The sequence below is a fragment of the Nerophis ophidion genome, linkage group LG04 (genome assembly GCF_033978795.1).
Source record: "Nerophis ophidion isolate RoL-2023_Sa linkage group LG04, RoL_Noph_v1.0, whole genome shotgun sequence".
NCBI classification, from domain to species: Eukaryota; Metazoa; Chordata; class Actinopteri; order Syngnathiformes; family Syngnathidae; genus Nerophis; species Nerophis ophidion.
In genome coordinates this window covers 46,692,910-46,714,139 of record NC_084614.1, presented here as the reverse complement: position 1 = coordinate 46,714,139, position 21,230 = coordinate 46,692,910, and the positions used below count along the sequence as shown (strand labels likewise).

Genomic DNA, 21,230 nt, shown 5'->3' with positions numbered 1-21,230 from the left:
GGGGGAAAAAAACATCAGCTTTGTGCGGTTCCTTATAGCACTAATTAAAACCTCAATGTTGATTCATAAGAGCCTCACCAAAGATATTATTGGTCCGTAATCAGCAAAAAAAAAAAGAAAAGCATGGAATTATATAAGCTTGCGTTTAAAATGTCTGATACAAGCAGTCCTGCAGCGTGTTTACTTGCGCCAAACTGGATAGCCAGTTCACATGTAAATGTCCTCCAATAAACACACTAGGAGTAGTCAAGTTGTTTACAAAAAGTAAACATGGTAGGCCATAGGCTACTAGGATCGAGAAGCTACACAACAGCTAAGCACACTGTAGCCCACAAGCTAGGCTTACGTAATAAGTAGAGATGTGTCCATCGATCGGCTAATTATTGTGACAAAGTATGTGCTCGCCATTACAGATTATTGACTTTTAATGACGATTAACTCTGGCCAATATTTTACTTATGTTTTGTCCGCTGGCTGATAAGTGGCTAGCAGCTAATTATGTTTCTCCATCAGAGGTGGGTAGACTACCCAAAAATTGTACTCAAGTAAGAGTACAATCAATAAAGTACTATCTATTACTTTAGAACAGTATGACTCAATTGAAAGTAAAAAGTAGTCATCAATATAATTACTTGAATAAGAGTAAGTAAGAATTACGTGAAAAAGTACTCAGGTATTGAGTAACTTGGGAGCAACTTCAGATTTTTTAGTAGGTATTCTATAATGGCCTTTGGACAACAAGTGTAGTTGATGTGTGTAAACCATAAAAATATACTAATTGTTGCAACATGTTTTCTCTAGTTAGAAGTTGAATTATTGTAGGATGAAATGTTAACATTTCTACTGACACAGATGACAGCACATGAAATAAATGTTATTTTTACCAGTTTGAATGTAATCATTGCAGATTCGGTGCCGCTCACACTGGTGAATGAATGATAAACGATAGGTGGTGGTCGGAAACTGACAGCAACGCTTCCATCATCCTACCCCAGGGCAGCTGTGGCTATGAAAGTGGCTTACCACCACCAGGTGTGAATGAATGATGGGTTTTCACTTCTCTGTGAAGGGTTTTGAGTGTCTAGAAAAGCACTATACAAAAATATAATCCATCAATCTGTGCTACCTTGTCTGACATCATATCTCTTTTTACAGTCAGTACGTTTCCAGTATGTACAAAATTAGTCGGATGTCAAATAATTCAGTTTCTTCTACTTTCACAGCTACTTTCCCAAGATGTGGTTTTTATCATCTTATCACTAATGTAACTGTTGGACATACGCAAGGTGCCTCTTGTACACTAGGGGGGGATTGTACGATGTGTGGAATCACGCCCCGGAGCTAATAATATTCACCTCTATTATGGAAAATAAACCACATTTCTTAGTATCTTAAAAATTATTAAGGCTGTAGTATTGGAAGTGAAAAGGCTGTATGAGCACATTCTCAACACACACAATGTTAACACGATAATTAGCATAACTGTGTGGACTAATACTGTTTTTCATGGATCCATGCGCCAGGTCAAAGAGAGATTGGTAATACCCCTGGGAAATTTCTGCACAACGTGCCAGGTGGTGTAGTCAGACAACCATTGAGAAACACAACGATTTGATGGACTAACAAAACTGTTTCCATGGCTGTGAAAGCCTTGAGAGCATGTGGGGATCCACTGGAGGCCTGAAAAGTTGTGTAATATTCCATTTTCGTGGCTTAGTGCCAGGCTCAAAAGGAAAAAGACTGGCTGCAATAAAAAGACTCTCCATCCACTCTCAGTGTGTGTATGTGGGTGTTGTGTGCGTGAGAAAGAAAAAAGGCCAAAAAACAAAAGCTCAGTGGAGATGCATGTGGCTTAAATTACAGAGTCAAATATAATATACCACAAGGAGGGAATACACAAGTTGTGTTGAAGCTGTATTGTATTTCCCTTCTTGTTCAATACGCCATGAACACACAACACACTGATGCCAAAAGACATACACTTATCAAACAATCACACTGACAGCATTTTCTCTGTATCAGATTGTATTAACTACTGTAAAAATCTCCATAACAATAGTTACAAAACGTAAGCACCAAGTATTTTTTCCCTTTGAGGTATGCTAGTACCTCGATTTTTGCTGGTATTCCAATAGGTCAGATGGAGACTGATTTACCGTATTTCCTTGAATTGCTGCAGGGCATATAATATGCGCCTGCCTTGAATTACTGCCGGGTCAAACTCGCTTCCCAAAATAATTAGCGCAAGCTTAGTATTACCACCTGGTCAAACTCGTGATGTCACGAGTGACACTTCCCCTGTCATAATTTTCAAAATGGAAGAGGCTGATTTCAATACCGGTAATTTGAAATTTGTATTTGTGATTTCCTTCTCTGCATGAAAGTTTCAAATGAGCATATATTAATGCAGTGAGAAGAAGAATGTTTTAATGTAGACACATGGAATCATCATACTGCTGTGATTATATGTATCAAGTGTTCATTCAAGGCTAAGGCAAAATACCGAGATCTATATCGTGTATCGTGATATGGCCTAAAAATATCGAGATATTAAAAAAAGGCCATATCGCCCAGCCTTACCTGTGAGCTTTTTATAATGGTTACATAACCATTTATATGCCAAATACACAATTGTGATACATATTTTTATAGCAAGAGGCTGCAATATAAGGTATATCGTCATAAAGCAGGTGCGTCAACCTCATTTTTACTGAGGGCCACATTGCAGTTATGGCTGCACTTAAAGGGCCGCTTGTAACCATAAATAATTTATGAACATAAATCTATAGCGATTCACCTACAATTGCCTACATTTGTATTTATTTATTTTTCAGCACGATGTAAAAAAAAAAATACAAATTTTGTTTTGTGAATTTTGAAATTTGATTTTGTCGTAAAAAAAAAAAAAACTGCCAGCTCAGCCACTACAAGTTTACCGTTAAATTTGCGGTGGTTTTACAGTATATTACTCTAAATGGAAAAACAAATAAGTAGAGAGGCATCGCAATTCGGACATGGAGGATTTTAAAAATCGATTAGTAAACTTTAATAATCGATAACAGATTTTTTTATTGTAAATTAAGAAATGCAGACTATTTTATAATTTGGCTGAGTGCAGAGAGCCACCTCACCGAGAGATCCGATCAGCTCCTTTATTATAGGGCCCTTATGTTCCAATTTTCAAGTGATAAACGTTTATTTAGTGCAAAAAAAGAAATGTAAAAGTGCATCAATATATATAAATTAAAGGTGTATTATTGGGGTGGGCGATATTGGCTTTTATTAATATCGCAATATTTTTATGCCATATGGCGATATAAGATATATATTACGATATTTTGCCTTGGCCTTGAATGAACACTTGATGCATATAATCACAGCAGTATGATGATTCTATGTGTCTACATTAAAACAATCTTCTTCATACTGCATTAATACAGTATAGGCTACTTTTAAACTTTCATGCAGAGAGGGAATTCACAACTAAGTCAATTGACCAAAACTGTATTCATTAAATACACTTCATTCTCTCACGGGTGACTTTTCAAATGAAAGAACAAATTAATAGTGTTGCTACCTTTTTGTAATAACACTTCTGCTGCATACTTTGCATATTGCTGTTGTCTGCTGAATATCTTCCCACTTGAAGCCAAACCACCGCCAGATCATGGATCCCCTGCTCTTTATTTTGGACATTTATTGTTCTTCCTCCATTTGTGATCAGTTTCGCACCTTCTCTCTCTTGTATTGTCACAAGCTCTGCTCTGCTCCGCTCGACCTGCCTCAGCTAACTTTAGCCATGCTTCTACCTCTCTGCTCGGCGAGAGCGTATGACGCTAGACGCGCGACAGTATGTGACGTATGTAAGAAGGCGGGCTTGTTTTACGTCTCTGTGAAAAGGAGAGAAGAGAAGGAGTGAGAAACGCCAGTAATGTAATGCACGCAGCTAAAAGCAACTATGTGAGAACATATAATCGAATAGTATGATATAATAATTTTCTATATCGCACAGAGACAAACCTGCGATATATCGTTTATGTCAATATATCGCCCAGTCCTAGTGCATAAAAATCGTTTTTTATCGAATCGTTGCTCCTGAATCGTAATTGTAATAGTGAGGTGCCCAAGGATTCCCAACTCTACAAAAAACAGTATTATAGTTATTTTAAAGTTTTTTTCAAATTTATTTTTAGAATACTTCATATGGGTCTACAAAAAATGTAATGATGGTTTTTTGGAGAAGAAATTGCATAGATTTTCTTTTACAAATCAATTTGTAGGCCACAATTTTTGCTCCCTTTTAAAACAGCTTCTTTTGAGAGACAGAGTTGTTGGATGCAAATTAACCCCTCCTCACCACACACCCTCACGCTGAGTCGGCATTTGCCCCCGCTTGGCAGAAATGTTTTGTAGTTTTTTAGCTTTCCAGCTTTTATTGGGCACTTTAGACATCGATGACCAGTACCAGCCATCTGTTTTAAGTGACTTTCACAACACAACATTCCAGGTGATAAAGTGAAATTAAAGGGCTCATTGTCTTTTTTTGTCGGCGAGATAAGGAGACTTAGCGGGCAGACGGGAGAAAGGTAGCAGATGTTATAGGCTGCGGGTCTAACTATACAGTAAGGTTAAACCTCTACAGAGTCTGTATCTCTCCAATGCTAAATCCTGGACATATCCATGTGTATACTGACAGTAAAATGTGTTTCTATTCTGTATCATGTACAAACTTATATTCCATACGAGTTGGGAAATTGTGTTAGATGTAAATATAAACAGAATACAATGATTTGCAAATCCTTTTCAACACATATTGAGTTGAATATGCTACAAAGACAACATATTTGATGTTCCAATGATAAATATTTTTTTTTGCAAATAATCATTAACTTTAGACTTTGATGCCAGCAACACATGACAAAGAAGTTGGGAAAGGTGGCAATAAATACTAATAAAGTTGAGGAATGCTAATCAAACACTTATTTGGAACATCCCACAGGTGTGCAGGCTAATTGGGAACAGGTGGGTGCCATGATTTGGTATAAAAACAGCTTCCCAAAAAATGCTCAGTCTTTCACAAGAAAGAATGGGGCGAGGTACACCCCTTTGTCCACAACTGCGTGAGCAAATAGTCAAACAGTTTAAGAACAACGTTTCTCATAGTGCAATTGCAAAAAAATTAGGGATTTCAACATTTACGCTCCATAATATCATCAAAAGGTTCAGAGAATCTGGAAAAATCACTCCACTTATTTGGCATGGTCGGAAACCAAAACTGAATGACCATGACCTTCCATCCCTCAGACGGCACTGTATCAAAAACCAACATCAATCTTTAAAGGATAGCACCACAGGGGCTAAGGAACACTTCAGAAAACCCATCTATCCATCAATTTTCTACCGCTTATTCCCCTTTGGGATCGCTGGTGCTTATCTCAGCTACAATCGGCCGGAAGGCTGGTTACAACCTGGACAAGTCGCCACGTTATCGCAGGGCCAACACAGATAGACAGACAACATTCACACTCACATTCACACACTAGGGCCAATTTATTGTTGCCAATCAACCTATCCCCAGGTGCACGTCTTTGGAGGTGGGAGGAAGTCGGAGAACCCGGAGGGAACCCACGCATTCACAGGGAGGACATGCAAACTCCAAACAGAAAGATCCCGAGCCCGGGATTGAACCCTGACTACTCAGGACATTCGTATTGTGAGGCAGACGCACTAACCCCTCTGCCACTGTGAAGCCCCTGGCACTAAATACAGTTGGTCGCTACACCTGTAAGTGCAAATTAAAGCTCTACTATGCAAAGCAAAAGCCATTTATCAACAACATCCAGAAAAGCCGCCGGCCTCTCTGGAACCGAGATCATCTAAGATGGACTGATGCAAAGTGGAAAAGTGTTCTGTGGTCTGACAAGTCCATATTTCAAATTGTTTTTGGAAATATTCGACATCGTGTCATTTGGACCAAAGGGGAAGCGAACCATCCAGACTGTTATCTACGCAAAGTTCAAAAGCCAGCATCTGTGATGGCATGGGGGTGCATTAGTACCCAACGCATGGGTAACTTACACATCTGTGAAGGCACCATTATTGCTGAAAGGTACATACAGGTTTTGGAACGACATATGCTACCATCTAAGCGCGTCTTTTTGATGGACGCCCCTGCTTATTTCAGCAAGACAATTCCAAGCCACATTCAGCACGTGTTACAACAGCGTGGCTTCATAAAAAACAGTGCGGGTACTTTCCTGGCCCGCCTGCAGTCCAGGCCTGTCTCCCATCGAAAATGTGTGGCACATTATGAAGCGTAAAATACGACAGTGGAGACCCCGGACTGTTGAACAACTGAAGCTCTACATAAAACAAAAATGGGAAAGAATTCCACTTTCAAAGCTTCAACATTTAGTTTCCTCAGTTCCCAAACGTTTATTGAGTGTTCCATCCATCCATCATCTTCCGCTTATCCGAGATCGGGTCGCGGGGGCAACAGCCTAAGCAGGGAAACCCAGACTTCCCTCTCCCCAGCCACTTCGTCTAGCTCTTCCCGGGGGATCCCCAGGCGTTCCCAGGCCAGCCGGGAGACATAGTCTTCCCAACGTGTCCTGGGTCTTCCCCGTGGCCTCCTACCGGTTGGACGTGCCCTAAACACCTCCCTAGGGAGGCGTTCGGGTGGCATCCTGACCAGATGCCCGAACCACCTCATCTGGCTCCTCTCGATGTGAAGGAGCAGCGGCTTTACTTTGAGTTCCTCCCGGATGGCAGAGCTTCTCACCCTATCTCTAAGGGAGAGCCCCGCCACACGGCGGAAGAAACTCATTTCGGCCGCTTGTACCCGTGATCTTATCCTTTCGGTCATGACCCAAAGCTCATGACCATAGGTGAGGATGGGAACGTAGATCGACCGGTAAATTGAGAGCTTTGCCTTCCGGCTCAGCTCCTTCTTCACCACAACGGACCGGTACAACGTCCGCATTACTGAAGACGCCGCACCGATCCGCCTGTCGATCTCACGATCCACTCTTCCCTCACTCGTGAACAAGACTCCTAGGTACTTGAACTCCTCCACTTGGGGCAGGGTCCCCTCCCCAACCCGGAGATGGCACTCCACCCTTTTCCGGGCGAGAACCATGGACTCGGACTTGGAGGTGCTGATTCTCATTCCGGTCGCTTCACACTCGGCTGCGAACCGATCCAGCGAGAGCTGAAGATCCCGGTCGGATGAAGCCATCAGGACCACATCATCTGCAAAAAGCAGAGACCTAATCCTGCGGTTACCAAACCGGAACCCCTCAACGCCTTGACTGCGCCTAGAAATTCTGTCCATAAAAGTTATGAACAGAATCGGTGACAAAGGACAGCCTTGGCGGAGTCCAACCCTCACTGGAAATGTGTTCGACTTACTGCCGGCAATGCGGACCAAGCTCTGGCACTGATCGTACAGGGAACGGACCGCCACAATAAGACAGTCCGATACCCCATACTCTCTGAGCACTCCCCACAGGACTTCCCGAGGGACACGGTCGAATGCCTTCTCCAAGTCCACAAAGCACATGTAGACTGGTTGGGCAAACTCCCATGCACCCTCAAGAACCCTGCCGAGAGTATAGAGCTGGTCCACAGTTCCACGACCAGGACGAAAACCACACTGTTCCTCCTGAATCCGAGGTTCAACTATCCGACGTAGCCTCCTCTCCAGTACACCTGAATAAACCTTACCGGGAAGGCTGAGGAGTGTGATCCCACGATAGTTGGAACACACCCTCCGGTCCCCCTTCTTAAAGAGAGGAACCACCACCCCGGTCTGCCAATCCAGAGGTACCGCCCCCGATGTCCACGCGATGCTGCAAAGTCTTGTAAAACCAAGACAGCCCCACAGCATCCAGAGCCTTAAGGAACTCCGGGCGGATCTCGTCCACCCCTGGGGCCTTGCCACCGAGGAGCTTTTTTTTTATTGAGTGTTGTTAAAAGAAAAGGTGATGTAACACAGTGGTGAACATGCCCTTTCCCAACTACTTTGGCACGTGTTGCAGCCATGAAATTCTAAGTTAATTAGTATTTGCAAAAAAAAAAATAAAGTTTATGAGTTTGAACATCAAATATCTTGTCTTTGTAGTGCATTCAATTGAATATGAGTTGAAAAGGATTTGCAAATCATTGTATTCCGTTTATATTTACATCTAACACAATTTCCCAACTCATATGGAAACGGGGTTTGTAAATACTTTCACTGCTGCTGCCTTGAACACTTGTAAACCATGGAGGCCCAAGGCAGCTGCAGTTAAGTAAACCACACTGTGAGCGACATCGCGAACGTAACAACGCAATATATTACTAACTGGTCCATTGCCAAACACAGTAGTCACTGATCCAACTAAAAAGTCGTTTTTATAGGAAGATCATTCTTTATTTTTCCGCAGGACAGTGACGCTAGTGTCTTGTATTAGAAAGCTAAGTTAGCTACAAAAAAACTTGAGCTAACAATGCTAACGTATCGTTCACACATTTCTAACCTGTTATTACCTACCATCCCAACGTCTCTGCCATTGCCATAAACAGTAGTCACCGACAGCGCCATTAACCATAGATTTTTGGAAAAATCCATCTTTTTGTAAAAGTTTGTGGTTTTAACAGGACTCTTCTTTGCACACACTCCAAGCAACTTTTTCACTGATGACGGCACAGCGCCACCAATCATAAAAGTTAAAAGTAAGGCATTTTTTACTTCAGCTGAGGAGGAAAAAGTTAGTGTTGTGACCTGTGCTGGTTAAAACAAACATAGCAAAGCATTTTCCTTCATTGGTTTTCAACATCGACATGATGTTGTAGCATAGCCAGTTTTACATACATTTAAATTGGCCTACTCACAAAATGATGTTTGGGTAAATGCCTAACATATATGGATAATCCACTGACATCACACTTGTAAAAAAAAAAACGTCACATTTTAACAAAATTCCAAACGGGGCGGGTGCTCCTAAATAAAACAATTTAATATCATAGAAAAATATTGGTTGCACAGAAAAATATTAGGAGCTATATTTATAAAATCTCCTAAGTAACACAATTTTACTAATAACACTCAAGCCATTTACACAGTAACACACTTTCACTCAAACAAATAAAAACAGTGCTATCATAAGGCCTAATGCAACCCTCAAACATCTCTGTCCCACCGCTTTTATAGTCAAGTAATACCATATTTTTCGGACTATAAGTCCCAGTTTTTTTTATAGTTTGGGTGCGACTTATACTCAGGCGTGACTTATGTGTGAAATTATTAACACATTACCGTAAAATATCAAATAATATTATTTAGCTCATTCACATAAGAGACTAGACGTATACCATTTCATCGGATTTAGCAATTAGGAGTGACAGTTTGTTTGGTAAACGCATAGCATTTTCTATATGTTATAGTTATTTGAATGACTCTTACCATAATATGTTACGTTAACATACCAGGCACGTTCTCCATTGGTTTTTTATGCGTCATATAACGTACACTTATTCAGCCTGCTGTTCACTATTCTTTATTTATTTTAAATTGCCTTTCAAATGTCTATTCTTGGTGTTGAGTTTTATCAAATAAATTTCCCCCCAAAAATGCGACTTATATATGTTTTTTTCCTTTTCTATTATGCATTTTCGGCAGGTGCGACTCATACTCGAGAGCGACTTATACTCCGAAAAATATGGTACTACCTCATGCCATGTACGGAGCCACACAAGATATCAGTCACATAAAGGTCGCCTAACTTTCCAAAGTATTTTAAGCATTATATATTATATACGGCTTTTAGTGCAAAATGAAATAACTACGCCCGTGTGTAATATGTGCATGTGGATTAGCTTTGTGTGTTGCTCGCTACGGATCTAATGTTAGCTATCTTTGAATACTGTACACATTCTATCATAAAAACAACATGATTGCGAATTGTTAGTTACTTCTCTTGGACTGTTTTTGTATTTGTGCATGCGCTGCCTGCGTGTACAAGACAGTGGTGAGTGACCAGCATGAACGCTAAACTATTACTTCAGACCGATGAGCTAAATGTTTCTATATAATTACTGATAGTAGAGAATGTTAGACACTAAAACAAGACATGATGTTCTGTTAAACCACTGCTAGTAACATAACCTAGCCTGTGGTGTTCTAGTTATTTTTTTTGTTTGAAAAATGGAACTGAGAACAAGTGGCAAACAGCTGATCCATCCATCCATCCATTTTCTACCGCTTATTCCCTTTTGGGGTCGCGGGGGGCGCTGGCGCCTATCTCAGCTACAATCGGGCGGAAGGCGGGGTACACCCTGGACAAGTCGCCACCTCATCGCAGGGCCAACACAGATAGACAGACAACATTCACACTCACATTCACACACTAGGGCCAATTTAGTGTTGCCAATCAACCTATCCCCAGGTGCATGTCTTAGGAAGTGGGAGGAAGCCGGAGTACCCGGAGGGAACCCACGCATTCACGGGGAGAACATGCAAACTCCACACAGAAAGATCCCGAGCCTGGATTTGAACCCAGGACTGCAGGACCTTCGTATTGTGAGGCAGACGCACTAACCCCTCTGCCACCGTGAAGCAAACAGCTGAATCGCTTTAAAAAAGGTACAAATGTCAAAACTAGATTAAATAACTGGTTTTAAGGTTAGCATAAACTAAGTCCACACATACCACTTTGTCTTCTTTCTGGTTGTCAGAAGACAGCAAGCTCCACTCGATATCCAGCGGCCCGGAATCCGCGGCATCTAAAGTGAACATGCAGTCCAGTTTCACGTTTTGACCGCTGGCTTTCTCGATGGACGTCATTGCTGAGGAGGTTATCTCCAGTCCAACAGTGGAAGCTGAGCAGAGATACAAACAGAAGGGAGAGACATTAACTTTCACCTGAGACAAACACACAGCTAGAGCTGTTCAACTGTTTTAATCGTGTTAGCTAGTATCCCAATACCACCTTTTCAATTCCGATTCAAAACAAATATTGCGCTAACATGATATCAGACATACTTTTATTATTTTGTAATGTGAAGCGTTAGAAAAGGTTTGATCAAGTGAAAGTAGCCAAACAGAACAATCATAGGTATGAAAAACCATAACTTATTTATTATTAACCGTCTGGAATGGACTTATATTGTCTTTAAGTTTAAGTGGAGAGGTAATTGTTTCTTTGGCAACACCCAGTGGCCACAATAATTAATTCATGTGGTGCCTAGCTCAGATGGTAAAGCAGTCATCCAGAAAGTTGAAGATTCCTGGCACAAATCCACCTTCCGCCAACCTCGTCCCTGTCGTTGTATTTCTTGAGCAAGACACTTCAACCACCTTGCTCCCTGCGCCTCCTACACTAGTGTAGATAGTGTGTTTGTTACAGGACACTTTTTAACATACTTCTGCCTAGGAGACTTTGTATGTAAATAATTGGTACTTCTTTAAAATGACCAATGTGTTGTTTTAGACTGTAATATTGTTCAATTAGGGACACTAATGATGTTCCATTCAGGGTTTTCTTTACGTTCCCCTTCAGAACATCTCTCCCATTAGTCTTTCTTTGTTTCGGACCCGCATTTAATCGAACAATTCCAAGACCATCTTGGTAGTAGTGTCATGTTCGTTGCGCAATCTAAGTGAATTTGCAAACAGCTAAAATTATACACAAAGCAAACTATAACCTGCTACCCAAGGATACAACAATTCTTCTCAAAAAAAGAGGAAAACCTATTAATCTTAGAGAAAAATGTAATTTAAAACATTTGTATGCACGTACAACACTTAAGACCTTCAGTATATCTGTATGTGGAATTAAATTATGAAATGGATTAAGCAAAGCAATCAAACAATGTAGTAATATGATACCCTTCATGAAACTCTTTAAACTTAGTGTTTACAAAGTACAAAGAAGAAGTACCATGATAAACATTCGGAATGTATTTCATCCTTCCATTTATTTTCAAGATAATCTAACTTATCTCATATGAAACATAACTCACTTCACCAATTATTATTTATTTATTTATTTTAATTGTGATTACTTATGGAATATATTGAGAATAAATTGAGAACAGGAAGTGAACAAAAGTTTTAGTACCTGTTATGTAAAAGAAAAGGGGTAGGATTAAATAAGCTCCGCTTCTTCCTACTCCTTTTCGAACATGTTGAAAAGAGAAACTGGAAATTGTGATGTATCATGTTGTAGACTTGCTTGTTCGAAACAAACTCAAACTCAAGATTATTTGTATATGCAGTCTGCTATTTAATTGACATCAGCATAGCCATTAGAATTGTAATACTTGTAATCTCTGCCAATATTACAGTGGACATCAGTTACAACAAGAACTGCACTGTTGACTTGTAAGGAGCTGCAAAGATGCTTTGTTTTGGCATGACGTCATATATCAACCGGAAAAGCAATACATTAATCTGCGCTAAAAGGAAATAAGCGCCCCCCAATGTACAGGAGGCCCAAGTCGGGTGAACGATAGTGAGTGTGTATAGACACTGGGATATCACATGTAGGTGTGAAAATACAGAAATACAAAAAACAATTTGAATAATTAGACTAATATAGTGCATGGAAACATAGTCAATTACAGCAAGCGGCGTCTGCATCTTTAATCGGCAATAAAAGGCATAAATTGGCAGGGGCAATTATGTATTCCTTTCAGAAAAATCAGCTGATACTGATCGGTGGCCAATCAATTGACACATCCCTACTAATTACTTAAGCGCTTAGCTGTTGTGTAACTGCTAACTCCTAGTAACCGCTAGCTCCTAGTAGCCTATAGCCTACTATGTTTACTTCTTTTTTTTTCCCCCCACTGATATTGGATCGGGACATCCCTAGTGTTAGCATTAAGTCTTTTTTGACACTGAGGAAAACACTTCATAAAAATTGCACCAACTTGCACATCAGACAAAAAAGGAGACCAGTAAGCTGTCAAAGGTTTTGGTTCAAGGAATGTTGCACTCATGAAATAAAAATGTCTACTTCTCGTTGTAGCAGCAAAGTACCTCCTAAAATATGCAGAATGTAAAAAACAGAGTAATAGAATAGAGCACAGTTAAGCTGAGGAACGGGTGATTACCAGAGATGTTAACCCTTCTTTTAAGAATGTATTCTGAGGATGAATAAACATAATTTCCTTAGGACATTAACTGGGATATGATTATTTATTCAGTAAGAGATTTAAATCCCAGTAAGGAATATAGATGTCACATGCTGCTTCAATACATTCAAATCCTTCTGACAGCCATGCATCTACCTTCCTGTCAGCAGGTGGGAGCTTAAAAAATGAAAGCACCTCAATATGTCATTGCGGGAGTGTGTTGTATAGGTGTAACAGATAAAATGTCACGAGAAAACACGAACAGATTTCAGCTGAATTGTCTGGTATAAAATCAGCGTCCCTTCCTTAACGATTCAAAAATAATTCATCATTTCAAGTCACATCTGCATCCCATTGAGCTTTTTTACAATGACAGATGGAGATGACAAACACGGCAAAGTAATTAAAGTAATTGCAATAGGAGCTAAAACTGTGAACGCCTCATTAACAGCGTAATTAGCATATTCTTTCTGGACGGTACGCTATTTTGATGAGAAGACCTCCATCAAAAAAAAAACAAGAATGTATGCATGCCCACAAACACAAGCTGAGCTGTGCTCTCCAAATCTCAGCACAACCATGTTACCTGATTAATGATGAATATTAAATTGTTTATTTTTAAAGTACTCTCTTAAAAATGACTGTTATTTGCTCAAGTAGTGATGGGTGAAACAATACAGAAGAACCACTGCATTATGAAACACAGAACAAGCTAGTCAGGTTACTTTTAGACCTCCACCCCAGATCACACCTCAGTCCAACCTACTCCTCCAAAGTGGGCTGGCTCAAAGTGGGCTGGCTCAGGGTGGAGGACAGAGTAAACAACTTGCACTGAGCCTAGTCTATAAAATCCGCTACACATCCCTGATACCGAAGTACATGTCAAACTACTTCCATAACGTAAATGACCGCCATAACCACAACACCAGGGGGAGCTCCACAAACCATGTTAAACCCTGATTCCGATCTAACAAAGGTCTTAAGCCTTTCTCCTTCTATGTCACATCAATGTGGAATGCACTCCCAACAGGTGTAAAAGTAAGTGCATCTCTATCCTCCTTCAAAACCGCACTAAAACAACACCTCCAGGCAACTTCAACCCTTTACTAACACCCTCCCCCCTCCACATCCCATCTCCCTGGATTGTAAATAACCAAATGTATTTCTAATGTATATACTTGTCCTTATGCTATCTGAACTCACTATGTTCACTGCTGGCTGTACATATCCTACCAAGTAAGACCTACACTGTTTCAATGTCCATTTCTCTGATGATGCAATTGTTGATGACTGAAGTGCTAATATCAACCAACCCTCCTCATCCCACCCCCCGGATTGTACTGTAAATAATGTAAATAATTCAATGTATATACTCTGAAGATTAACCTGTGTGATGACTGTATTATGCTGATAGTATATATTTGTACCATGAATTGATTAACGTGGACCCCAACTTAAACAAGTTGAAAAACCTATTGGGGTGTTACCATTTAGTGGTCAATTGTACGGAATATGTACTGTACTGTGCAATCTACTAATAAAAGTTTCAATCAACCAAAAACAATCAGTGATACTGTCCCCCTTGATAAAGTCCTCTCACGCTTGAAATATTGCGGCTTCAGTAGATGGCCATTCTTTTTACATTTTATTTCAAATATATTCCACATATTTTGGCCTGAATTAAGTTGAAAATTAAGATTTTTTTAATGTATTATTTCATTTTATGCTGTGACGATTGACGTCCATTTCCAAGTCCATCCATCCATCCATCCATTTCCTACCGCTTGTCCCTTTTGGGGTGGCGGGGGGTGCAGGAGTCTATCTCAGCTGCATTTGGACGGAAGGCAGGGTAAAGAATGTACAAGTCGCCACCTCATCAGAGGGCCAACACAGATAAACAGACAACATTCACACTCACATCCACACGCTAGAGCTATTAATGTTGCCAATCAACCTATCCCCAGGTGCATGTCTTTGGAGGTGGGAGGAAGCCACCGTACCCGGAGGGAACCCACGCAGTCACGGGGAGAACACGCAAACTCCACACAGAAGGATCCCTAGCCAGGGATTGAACTCAGGACCATTGTGAGGCACGTGCACTAACCCCTGTTCCACTGTGCTGCCCCATTTCCAAGTCAAGGGAGACAATGTTAACAACATGGCGGAGAATCTTTGTCCTATCTTCACCACGACAATCAAGTTGACAAACTTTTTGCTGAGCAACTTTTTGAGGCACTTCATCAATAACCCATACTAAAAGTGGCGAGTCTTTGATGTGAGAACTATCAAAAGATGGGACATAACAGTACGGGCATGATACTTAAAGTTCACAAGACTGCTATCAGCAGTTGTCAGGGTAATGCAAATGGAGATGAACTCTGTTGATACACATCATCTTCGACATTATTAGCTCCACATGACATTGGTTAGCATTTGACATGAAAAATGTGGAATGCCAACATGTCGGGACACAGAATTCTAACAAAACTGAATGCTAACAACAAAGTTTAGCTGTGACTATTCATCCATACATCCATTTTTCTACCGCTTATTCCCTTTTGGGATCGCGGGGGACGCTGGGACCTATCTCAGCTACAATCGGGCGGAAGGCGGCGTACACCCTGGACAAGTCGCCACCTCATCGCAGGGCCAACACAGATAGACAGACAACATTCACACTCACATTCACACACTAGGGCCCATTTAGTGTTGCCAATCAACCTATCCCCAGGTGCATGTCTTTGGAAGTGGGAGGAAGCCGGAGTACCCGGAGGGAACCCACGCATTCACGGGGAGAACATGCAAACTCCACACAGAAAGATCCCGAGCCTGGGATTGAACCCAAGACTGCAGGACCTTCGTATTGTGAGGCAGACGCACTAACCCCTCTCCCACCGTGAAGCCCTAGCTGTGACTATCAAGTTGACCAAATTTTTGCAGAACATATTATGCTCATGGTTTCAGCCCATGGAACCCAGTTCAAACTTTGAAGAATTACCCATTTCTACAAAGTGGTCGTGCATTAGTGGCCACGTGACGACCATAGCAATGACACTTGGACGATCCTCTGGGCTACCAGTGAGTACTGTAATCTACAGTAAAACACATTTAGGGCTAATATATTGGAGGGAATGAGTGTAAAGGTGACTATAAGGCTGTCCATGAATGTTAAGAGGGTTCTATGTTCTTAAAAATCATATTCAGAATGTTTTAAACCGTTTTCAATGCTTTTTATGAAAACATTTGAATAACGCAAATAATACTTTAAATAATAATCCTACTTTGCAGGAATGTGGTTACAGTGGTCAGGGCTGAAACCAAATATCGACTTTACCCTGATGTACATTTTTGTAAAACTGCCGTGTGTTTGACTGGGAAGCATCAAACTTCGATTATCAGGAAGCTTCTCTCACAGCACAAAATAAAGGAAAACAAAAATATGTTCCTGTTTATTTCCTGTTGTTTAGATCAAGTGTGATAGTGTAATGTAATAGAGTTGCCCTTCTCATATTCCCTTCTCCACAAAATCAATAATATTTGTTAGCTATTACTTTTATTTGCAGGTTAAATGTAATGACTATTATTTCAGTAGATGGCTCTACTATGGAACACCAACACCGTATCATGCAGCCAGAGAGTATACCACACACCCACTGAGGCATCATTTACACTTCACTAGTGCTTAGTGTCAACATGCTGTTAGCATGAAAGCCACGTGGCTACATTTGAATATATTTGCTGGTTTTATTCTAAAGTCTCAGTCCTGTTGCTGTCAGTCCTGTTACTGCAAGTTACAACAAACAAATGGCAGTGATTCAGCGAAATGTCTCATAGCCCAAATTTTGATTTAGAACATTTTCACCATGGTGGTAGTCCTTGAAACTATGAGCCGCACAAACTTGCAGTCTCTTTTTCCGACCCATCTAACCATTTGTTCTGTTTTATTAATGTGACAGTGTGTCAGGTGACAGACGCGAGGGGGGGGGGGGGGGGGGGGGGGTTGGGGTCTCAGCACGGTAGTAATTTTTTCATTCATTCATTTACATAACACCATGAGCAAGGTCAAGGTGACTGTCAGTGTATCAAAAATGCAAATTAAATTAGGGGGGAAAAATGTCCCTCAGTAAAAGAACCTTCTTTAATCTTGTTGTAAGACCTCAACAAATATTGCGTAGCATACAGTGCATCCAGAAAGTATTCACAGAGCTTCAGTTTTTCCACATGTTATATTACAGCCTTATTCCAAAATGGAATAAATATTTTTTTTTCCTCAAAATTCTGAACAGAATGTAGTTTGTTTAAATTTTGTGATTTTGTATTTGAAAACAACAACAACAACAACTAAGAAATCAAATGTACCCCAGGGATTAATAATACTTAGGGCAAAATGTTTCAATCTTTATATAAACGACATTTGTAAAAATTCAAAGGACTTACTGTTTTATTTGAAGATGACACGACTGTGTTTTGTTCTAGAGACACACATTAGCTAATACAAATAATAAGAGAAGAAATGAAAAAATTAAAAAGATGGTTTGACAAAAAGAGACTCTTTGAATCTCAATAAAACTAAAACAATGTTATTTGGTAGCAGTAGAAGAGAGTCAAACACAAAAACAAATAGATTTTTTGGGTGTAATAATGGATGATAAAATAAACTGGAAATCTCAGAAAAAAAATACACCAAAGAGTCGCAAGAAATATTTCTATAATGAAAGCAAAATATGTACTTAACCAAAAATCATGTCATATTATATTCTACTTGTTAGTGTTTGCATGTATGAGTGACTGTGTAGAAATATGGGGAAATAACTACAAAAGTACACTTCATTCACCAACCGTGTTACAGAAAAGGTCAATTAGAATATTTATTAAATCTAAAATATTGAAGTTCACTGATTTTGGTAAATTTGCAAACAGCTAAAATTGTGTACAAAGCAAACAATAACCAGCTGACCTAGAATGTACAACAATCCTTTTCAACAAAAGAACAAAAGAGGAGAAATATAACAATAAAGAAAAATGTCATTTAAAACATTTGTATGCACATTCCACACTTAAAACATTTATGTGAAATTAAATTATGGAATGGATTAAAAATAAGTCAAACAATGTATTAATATGATCTGGTCTAAGAAACTGTTCAAACTACAAGTGTTAAAGTAGGGCTGGGCGATATGGCCATTTATTAATATCTCGATATTTTTGGGCCATGTCACGTTTCATTATTTATATCTCGATATTTTGTCTCAGCCTTACATGAACCCTTGATGCATATAATCACAGCAGTGTGATGATTCTATGTGTTTACATTAAAACATTCTTGTGCATACTGCATTAATATATGCTCATTTTAAACTTTCATGCAGAGAGGGAAATCACAACTAAGTCAATTGGCCAAAACTGTATTTATTAATCAGTGGCACAAACATTCATGTCATTTTGAAACAGAAAGTGCAAAATTGTCAGAGACATTTTAAAAGAAGCTATGAGTGCACTTTTGTGCATGATGTCACTAAGATGACATATCAAAACAACACTAAATAAAGTATTTTTTTTGTACAGAATAGTTAAAAACAAAGTGACATTTTGTGCATGATGTCACACAAGATATTTCAAATAACTGTCAAAAAAAATTAACTGCACAATAGGAAATCAAATAGTGTATGTCCTTCGCTATGTGGTAGGTTCCTGCGGACGTTATCTCCTTCTGTTGTTGACTCTTTTTTTCATACATTGTTGATCTGGAAATAGTTGCCTCAGCATTTTGTGGCCGTGGCACCGAACAGAGATGTTGACATGCAGAGTTTCAAACAATCTTCATTCTCTAGCGGTTGACTTTTCAAATAATGCTACATGTTAGCAGTAATGCCACTTTTTGTAGCAACGCTTGTGCCCCACACTTGACAAATTACGGTTAGCCTTCGAAATATTCCCACTGGAAGCCAAACCACTGCCAAACGATGCACCCCTTGCTGTTTTTCTGGGGAATTAAGTCTTCCTTCATTTGTTACCAGATTCGCACCTTCTTTCTCTCGTACTACCACTCGCTCCACAACTAACGTTACCCATGCTGCTACCTCTCTGCTCCGCGAGGGCGTATACGTATGCGACTTATGTAAGAAGGTGCGCTTGTTTAAGTCTCTGTGAGAAGGAGAAAAACCAAGAGTGAGAAGAGCCTGTAGTGTAATCCTCATAGCTAAAAGCAACTGCGTGAGAACGTATACTCGAATATCACGATATAGTCATTTTCTATATCGCACAGAGACAAACTCGCAATGTATTGAGTATATCGATATATCGCTCAGTCCTATGTTAAAGTACAAAGCAGAAGAATTTTGATAAGTGTTGAATTGAAAAGGTTATATCATTAATTTCATTAAGTGAATCATAACTGACTTAACTATTTATGAAAAGAACTCTTGTATTCAGAGTGATTTGAATGTGTACAAATTGAGAACAAGAAGTGAGCATGTGAGTAATTGCTGTGAAGTAGAAAGGAAGTACGATTCCTTAAGCTTTGCTTCTTCCTACACCTTTTCAGAAATGTAAGAAAAAGAAAACAAAATATGTACAATATTTAATGTATCATATTGGAACTTAATATACAGTATGTTTGAAATAAACTTAAGATTACATCCTCAAGTCTTTAATATGATTTCACACGCTTGAAACAACAATCTTTGGACAGTTTCGCACATTTTTTTTGCAGCACCTCTCAGGCTCCATCAGGTTGGATCGGAAGAATCGATGCACAATCATTTTCAGATTTAAGTCCGGCCAGTGGCTGTGCCACTCAAGGACATTTACAGAGTTGTCCTGAAGCCATTCCTTTGATATCCTTGCTGTTTGCTTCGGGTCGTTGTCCTACTTAAAGATGAACCGTCGCCCCAGTATGATTTGAAGAGCACTCTCCATCCGGGATGTCGCTGCACATTGCGGCATTCAGCTTTCCCTCTATCCTTGCTAGTCCCCCAGTTCCTGCAGCTGAAAAATTTCCCCACAGCATGATAAAGTTAAAGTACTAATTATTTTCACTAGGGCTGGGCGATATATACGATATATCGCGGGTTTGTCTCTGTGCGATATAGAAAATGACTATATCGTAATATTCGAGTATACGTTCTCACGCAGGACTTTTAGCTGCGGGCGTATACTTCAGGCTCTCCTCGCTCTTTCCTGTGTCTCTCCTCACAGACAAGCAGGCGCACATTCTTACATACGTCACACGTCACATACACGCCCTCGCAGAGCAGAGAGGTAGCGGCGTGGCTAATGTTGGCTGCTAACGTAGCCATACGAGACAAAGATGGTGCGGATCTGGTAACAAAAGAAGGAAGACTTAATTTCCAAGAAAAACAGCAGGGTTTCCATCGTCTGGCGGTGGTTTGGCTTCAAGTTGGAATATGTCGAACAGAAAACCGTAATTTGTCAAGTGTGGGGGGTAAAAGCATTGCTATAAAAAGAAGGATTACTGCTAACATGTAGCATCATTTGTAAAGTCACTCGCTAGAGAAAGAAGAGAATTTCATAACCTTAGTAACATACCACATAGTGAAGGACGAATACTATTTGATTTCCTATTATGCAACTCATTTTTATTTGACACTTAAAATGTCTCTGACAATCTTGCAATTAATGTTTTGGAAATGACTTGAACGTTTGTGCCATTGCTTAATAACTTTAATAAATACACTTTTGGTCAATTGACTTAGTTGTGATTTCCCTCTCTGCATGAAAGTTTAAAAGTAGCATATATTAATGCAGTATGAAGAAGAATGTTTTAATGTAGACACATAGAATCATTATACTGCTGTGATTATATGCATCAAGTGTTCATTCAAGGCCAAGGCAAAATATCGTAATATATAACGTATATCGCGATATGGCCTAAAAATATCGCGATATTAAAAAAAAAAGGATATATCGCCCAGCCCAAATTGTCACACACACACTAGGAGTGATGAAATTTGTCCTCTGCATTTGACCCATCCCCTCGATCACCCCCTGGGAAGTGAGGGGAGCAGTGGGCAGCAGTGGGCAGCAGCGGTGCCGCGCCCGGGAATCATTTATGGTGATTTAACCCCCAATTCCAACCCTTGGTGCTGAGT

The 21,230-nt window shown here is 39.9% G+C and overlaps 1 protein-coding gene across 1 annotated transcript in view; it reads right to left on the bottom strand.

The window, feature by feature from the left end:
- The window catches only part of cxadr (CXADR Ig-like cell adhesion molecule), a 150,118-nt gene that overhangs the window by 72,630 nt on the left and 56,258 nt on the right, over positions 1 to 21,230 (bottom strand). The window contains exon 2 of the mRNA XM_061898195.1: positions 10,691 to 10,860. Coding sequence (XP_061754179.1) covers positions 10,691 to 10,860 — 170 coding nt within the window. The remainder of the gene's footprint in view (positions 1 to 10,690; positions 10,861 to 21,230) is intronic.